General features: G+C 41.6%; 1 protein-coding gene across 5 annotated transcripts in view; it reads right to left on the bottom strand.

Moving 5' to 3' along the window:
- The window catches only part of tbc1d32 (TBC1 domain family, member 32), a 251,277-nt gene that overhangs the window by 101,119 nt on the left and 142,496 nt on the right, over nucleotides 1-7,662 (bottom strand). For all 5 annotated transcript variants that reach the window (XM_043684318.1, XM_043684307.1, XM_043684303.1 and 2 more), the window contains exon 23: nucleotides 3,349-3,437. In XM_043684318.1, coding sequence (XP_043540253.1) covers nucleotides 3,349-3,437 — 89 coding nt within the window. The remainder of the gene's footprint in view (nucleotides 1-3,348; nucleotides 3,438-7,662) is intronic.

Raw genomic sequence — 7,662 nt, 5'->3', positions numbered from 1 at the left:
CCCCCACACACACACACACAGACACACACACACACACACTCCTAATGAAGGGCTTATGCCCGAAACGTCAATTGTCCTGCTCCTCCGATGCTGCCTGACCTGCTGTGCTTTTCCAGCACCACACTTTCGACTCTGATCTCTCGCACCTGCAGTTCACTCCTAATGAAGGGCTTATGCCCGAAACGTCAATTGTCCTGCTCCTCCGATGCTGCCTGACCTGCTGTGCTTTTCCAGCACCACACTTTCGACTCTGATCTCTCGCACCTGCAGTTCTCACTTTCTCCTTTATAATCTATTCCCAACTGATGAAGGCAAATATGCTAATATGCTTCATCTGCTTCTGTTGCCACTTTCAGAGAATTGTGGATCTTACACCTCAATCCCCCAGTATGCTAATTCTTCCAAGGGTTCTGCCATTTACTGTATACTTCCCTCCTACAGTAGACCTTGCAAAATGAGGAGAGTCCTTGTTATAACCTCAGCTGGTGAGAGAAGTGAACCCACTCAACTGATGTCATTCAAACTGCCTATCCAGCCAACTGAGTTAACCAAGCCCCTCTCAATAGGTCATCTTGTGCCAAAAAGATTTAGAATTTTCATTTTGGAAAAGGCCTATAGAGGTTTATTTGTAGTGAGTTATTAAAAACATTTTACTTGCACCATTTATAGGAAGTTTGATACCAGGTTTTAACTTTAAAGGTTTAATTATATATAATACAGACTTTGATTTTTTGCCAATCTTTCCCTTAAAAAACCCACAGATGCAGGTAGTAAAATGTTGCAATATGATAGCATCACCTAATAAAGGACTTAGTGAAATTGAAAAAAGAGCACTGGAGAATAGTAGTCTTTAAAAAAACCAAAAAAGGTAGCCTGCAAGAAACACAAAAAGGGTGCTTCGAAACAAATTATTTTGACCTTTGAATTGCAAAGGGTTGTTGCTCAGAAACTATGAAATTGATTCGAAAAAATAAGCAACTGGACAGGACAATGATGATTGGAGTTCATTAGAATGGCTGGAACACCCCTGTTCATAAGAATTTTTGATAAAAGGGTGTAATACCAAAGTAAAGGTTTAGATAATGTGTTGGCAACTTCAACTCCTCAGGAATTTATGATGACTAAAACGGTGTGATACAATAACTGTTAGAATCAAATGCAATTACGGACATACTACCCAAACACCTTGCAGCAAAGTAAATGTCCTATATCCCTATTCAATTTACAAAGCCCTAACATGGAACACCTGTGTGAACTAACAACCATACTTGAACAAATCATAATTTATTTTAACTATACATTTACACAATGAATACTTAGGGTCTGAGAAGTACTACATGGAAGTGTGTTGTAGGCAGAATCAATTGAGGCATTCAAGGGGGTGCTCAACAATTATTTGAAGAGGAACAATGTGCAGAATTAAGCATAAAAGGCATGAGAAAGGCACTAATTCATTTGGAGTGCCAGTGCAGACATAAGAGGCTAATTGGCTTTCTTCTATACTATAACAATTCTGTGACTCTCTGATTAAACAGCATTCAAGTTATCTTTGTTGCAGAAAACTAGTTTTTCAAAATGTAGTATATTATCTACAAGCCAGAAGGACAAAACTAATTTGCTTATTTCATGAGAAAATCTGTTGACATTGGAAATGATTGAAATAATTTGATAGCGCTCAGAATCTCCATTGTGAAAAAGCAGAGTTCTGGTAATTTCCTTAATTTAAGCATTGCTTGCAATGACACATACAGATACACACACACTTCACCACCAACCTCCCTTGTTAGTTCTCCACTTAAGTTAATCATAAATTATGTTACAATGACGAAAGCATATCACATTATAAAGCACACTAAACATAGCTAGGTTTAGACAGTAACCTCAGTTTTAAATTTACATGTGGTCATCACAAGATAAAAGTTGGAAATATTTAAAAATTTCCTTCAGAAAATAGTCAATTTTTTGGGTAAAAAAATCATCGAATAACTCCCCAAGAGTTATGCAGGGATACCTACATAATACGGACTGCCCGGATTTCAGCCTGTAACTGTACTACCTTATGAGCAGTTAGGCAAAAGTAAGAAAAGCTGAGTTTCTCAGTTTTGTCCACATTCCATAAACAAAAAAAAAGCAATGTATTCTAATGTATACCTTTAATTTCCTTATGTGTAGTTCTCCAGGTTACAAACCAAAGGTAACAAACAAACAAAAACAAAGAAGCAGGAGTAAGCCATTCAGTTTCCTCAAGCTTGCCCTTCCATTCAATAAGATCGTGGTTGATAGGATTATAACATCAATAAAAAGTTTCCCATGTAGACCCAATGACAATTCATCCACTTTCATAACAAACATGTGTTCACCCCGCCTCAAAAATATTCAAAGACTCTGCTTCTCCCACCAGGAGGAAAGTTTCAAAGATTCACGACATCAGAAAAAAAGAATTGCCTCATCAATTTTAAATGGATGATCCTTGCTTATTCAAGAGAGACCATGAGTTCTTGATTCTATAGGAGGAAAACAGATCCTCGCACATTTACCCGATTAAGACTTATCAGAATCTTATGTTTCAATCACGCCTCTTACTGTTAAACTTTAGTGCATATGAGCCTAGACTGTCCAAACTATCCTCATAAGACAGCACACCCATTCGAAGTATGAGCTTGATAAACCTCATACTTCACAAGCCAAACAGGAACAAATATTTACAATGAAATGCCTGTGCACAAAACTGAACATTAACTCTTACAAGAGATGTTCAAAACTGATTGAAAGTATTGTTACTCCATTTTCTCCATAGCTCTATCCCTGGTGTAGATCTCTTTTATTAACACGTAATGATACATACCTGTGGTAGGTAGGACTTGAACCTGGATCTTTTGGGCCAGTGTACTAATACTGTGCCACCAAGAACCCTAAAATTTGAAACATTTACAATTGTAGTCAGCAGGATTATAATCTAGAGATGGAAATGTGTTGCTGGAAAAGCGCAGCAGGTCAGGCAGCATCCAGGGAACAGGAGAATCGACGTTTCGGGCATTAGCCCTTCTTCAGGATTATAATCTATGTGAGCAAACTTCAATGAATTTCAAATCTATCACCTTCGCCACTAGGCCACAGCTGCAGAACTGGTCCCTGCTGCATGCCGAATCTGAGCTTTTTTGGGGGTGATATTGGGGATACTATAATTCATTTCAGCACCTACTGAAAGCTAGGAACTTAGAAATAACAACTAAGGTTTCTTAACAGTTAAAGAGCAATGAAGAAATTCCAGGGACAATATTTTTAATTTTGAAATAAACAGAAATAGTTAGAAACTAAATTCCTTTATGGAATAGGATTCCAGCTTACCTAACACCAAACATATGGGAATGTTCATAGTTGAACAGCGAGTGTATTTTAGCATTCGAATTCATAATTATCAGTCGATCAATTAAATCCTTTAAAATGAAAAATAAGTCAGTTGTAATTATTGCAAACAATGGTTGAAAGATATCTATAACACAAATAATGATTGGCAAATAAACTTGTTTAATATTTTTGTGGACATGCACACAATCTTTCAAGGAGTCTGCATACAATGAATCTATGCACAATCGTAGAAAATATAATCACATTTTCTGTATTTAGATTAGATTAGATTCCCTACAGTGTGGAAACAGGCCCTTCGCCCCAACCAGTCAACACCAACCCTCCGAAGAGCAACCCACCCAGACCCATCTCCCTCTGACTAATGCACCCAACAAAGCCTCAGACTAATGCACCTAACACTATGGGCAATTTAGCATGGCCAATTCACTTGACCTGCACATCTTTGGATTGTGGGAGGAAACCAGAGCACCCAGAGGAAACCCACACACACATGGGGAGAATGTGCAAAACTCCACACAGACAGTCACCCAAGACTGGAATCGAACCTGGGACCCTGGTGCTGTGAGGCAGCAGTGCTAACCACTGAGCCACCGTGCTGCCCTATTTAGTTTTATTTTTAAAACTAACATTCCAACAATAAAAGCAGTATTAGATAATTGATGTAGGCTGAAACATTCATTTGCAGGTCCTTAACAATGCATTATATGTTCTAGGAGAAAGTGAGGACTGCAGTTGCTGGAGATCAGTGCTGAAAATGTGTTGCTGGAAAAGCTCAGCAGGTCAGGCAGCATCCAAGGAGCAGGAGAATCGACGTTTCGGGCATGAGCCCTTCTTCAGGAATGAGGAAAGTGTGCCAAGCAGGCTAAGATAAAAGGTAGGGAGGAGGCTCTTGGGGGAGGGGCATTGGAAATGCAATAGGTGGAAGGAGGTTAAGGTGAGGGTGATAGGCCGGAGTCGGGGTGGGGGCAGAGAGGTCATCCACACACATCATTTACTGCAACCGCTGCACCCGATGAGGCCTCCTCTATATTAGGGAGACAGGCCGCCTACTTGCGGAACGTTTCAAAGAACACCTCTAGGACACCCGGACCAACTAACCCAACCGCCCCGTGGCTCAACACTTCAACTCCCCCTCCCACTCCACCAAGCTCATGCAGGTCCTTGGACTCCTCCATCACCAGACCATAGCAACACGACGGCTGGAGGAAGAGCACCTCATCTTCTGCCTAGGAACCGTCCAACCACAAGGGATGAACTCAGATTTCTCCAGTTTCCTCATTTCCCCTCCCCCCACCTTGTCTCAGTCCCAACCCTCAAACTTAGCACCACCTTCCTAACCTGCAATCTTCTTCCTGACCTCTCCGCCCCCACCCCCACTCCGGCCTATCACCCTCACCTTAACCTCCTTCAACGCCCCTTCCCCAAGTCCCTCCTCCCTACCTTTTATCTTAGCCTGCTTGGCACACTTTCCTCATTCCTGAAGAAGGGCTCATGCCAGAAACGTCGATTCTCCTGCTCCTTGGATGCTGCCTGACCTGCTGCGCTTTTCCAACAACAAATTTTCAGCAATGCATTATATGTGCTCTGTATTGAAGTAATGCTGATGTTCAGATTGTAATATTTAAATATTGACATTAAACCATATTACCATTACTAAATCGCCCATCAACAACATCCTGAGGGCATCACCAATCTTAAATCTTCAAACTATTTTCAGCCAGAATTGCTGAGTGGATGATTTATCTAAACTGCCTGCAAAAGTTCACAGCACCACGGATGCCAATCTCCAGCCAATTTGACCCACTATGTGATATCAAGAGATGGCAGGAGGCAGTGGCTTCTACAAAGGCTATGGGCCCTGACAAGATACCAGTAATAGTACTGAAGGTGAGGTCCAAAACTTGCTGTTCCTCTCGCCAATCTGTTTCACTGCAGTTATAACACTGACATCTACCCAACACTTGAAAATTGCCCAGGTTTCACCTGTACACAAAATGGTGTGTCAAATCTAACTTGGAAAACTATCAGTCTACTCTTGACCGTCAGAAAGTATCAACATTGCTATCTCGCAACATGTTTAGCAATAATGTGCTCACCAATACTCCGTTTGTGGCACTTATTGACCATCAGCTTTTGATCTCAATACAGCCTTAGTTCAAATAAACATAGACAAAAGAGCCGAATTCCAGAGATTAGATGAAAATGACTCCCTTATCATCAAGGCTATATTTGATCAAGCATGGCATTAAGGAGGCTTAGCAAAACTGGAGTCAAAGGGAGTGGGAGGAACAATATAGAAAAAAAGCACCAAGGGAATGATAAGTAAGTATGCAAATGTCAGGAAGCTAGGCCAAGTGGTTGACAATGAGAAAGAAGGTCTTAAGTTACGGGAGGATATAAACTGATTGATCAAATGGGGAAATCAGAGGCAATTGGAATCTAACCTTGAATAGTGTGAGGTGATTAACGTTTGAAGAAGTGAAAAAAACAAGGAAGTGCTCGATGAACACTAGAAATATCAGAGGAAAAGAGGGATCTTGGGGTGCTTGTCCACAGATCAATGAAACAGCAGGACGGGTTAATAGTATAGTTAAGGTGGTATACAGGACATACCGTGGCATAAATTGTAAGGGCAGGGTGGTTATGTTGGAACTGTATTAGGACTTTGGTTAGGTCACAGCTGCAGTATCATAGAATCCCTACAGTGTGGAAATTATTTGGCTCACTGAGTCCTCACTGACTCTCCAAAGAGTATCCCACCCAGATCCACTCCATCCCTTTAATCCTGCATTTGCCATGGCTAATTTACCTCGCCTACACTATGAGTGAACACGATAGGTAATTTAGCATGGCCAGTCCACCCAACTGGCACATCTTTTGGACTGGGAGGAAATTGGGGTACCTGAGGAAACTCAGGCGATCACAGGGAGAATGTCTGTGGAATTAAACCTGGGTCCCTGGCACTGTAAGGCAGCAGTACTAACCAGTGAGCCACTGTGCTGCCCAAATACTGTGCACAGTTCTGGTCACCGCACTTTAGGAAGGATGTAGTTAGATTGGAAGAGGTGCTGGGTGTTGTCTGGCATGGAACATTTTAGCTATAAAGTGAAGTGAAGATGGTTAAGCTTGACTTCTTTCTTTCGAGCGGAATAGGATGAGAGAAAGCCTGATTGAGGAGAGTAAGATTACAAGAGTAATGGATAGAGTGGATAGAAAGCAGTTTCTCCCTTTAGATGAAGGGTCAATAGCAATGGGGGCATAATTTAAATGTGAAAGGCAGCAAGATTTTGGGGAACTTGAGAAAAGAGGCTAGAAATCCTCAACTTCAGACTTCCAAAACTTGTCCACCATCTACAAGACACAAGTGAGGAGAGTGATAAAATACTTTCTATTTACCTGGATGAGTGCAAATCCAACAGCATTCAAGAATTTTGACATCCAGAGCAAAGCCACCCACTTGACTGGCACCACATCCACAAACATTCACTCCCTCTGTCAACAACACTCAGTAGCAGCAGTCTGGATCAACTACAGAAGTTTATCAAGACAGCTTAGACAGCACCTTCCAATCCTCAACAGCCATGACGAAGGACAAGGGCTGCAGATACACGATAACAACACGATCTGTACATTTGCCTCCAAGCCATTCACCATCTTGACTTGGAAATGTATTGCTGTTCGTTCAGTGTCACTCAATCAAAATCCTGGAATTCCTGGTAGGTCCAATCAAGGACAGTAGTGGTAGACTGTGTATTGAGTCGGAACAGATAGGAGAGGTCTTGAATGAGTACTTTTCTTCAGTATTTACGAATGAGAGGAACCGTATTGTTGAAGAGGAGAGTGTGAAACGGACTGGTAAGCTAGAGGAGATACATGTTAGGAAGGAAGATGTGTTGGACATTTTGAACAACTTGAGGATAGACAAGTCCCCCGGGCCTGATGGGATATATCCTAGGATTATGTGGGAAGCAAGAGAGGAAATTGCAGTACCGTTGGCAATGATCTTTTCATCTTCACTGTCAACGGGGGTGGTACCAGAGGACTGGAGAGTGGCGAATGTTGTGCCCCTGTACAAAAAAGGGAATAGGGATAACCCCGGGAATTACAGGCCAGTTAGTCTTACTTCGGTGATAGGTAAAGTAATGGAAAGGGTACTGAAGAATAGGATTTATGAGTATCTGGAAAGACACTGCCTGATTAGGGACAGCCAGCACGGATTTGTGAAGGGTAGGTCTTGCCTTACAAGTCTGATTGAATTCTTTGAGGAGGCGACCAAGCATGTGGATGAGGGTA

Source organism: Chiloscyllium plagiosum, chromosome 3 (genome assembly GCF_004010195.1).
Source record: "Chiloscyllium plagiosum isolate BGI_BamShark_2017 chromosome 3, ASM401019v2, whole genome shotgun sequence".
Classification (NCBI taxonomy): Eukaryota; Metazoa; Chordata; class Chondrichthyes; order Orectolobiformes; family Hemiscylliidae; genus Chiloscyllium; species Chiloscyllium plagiosum.
This window is presented reverse-complemented; position numbering and strand designations above follow the sequence as displayed.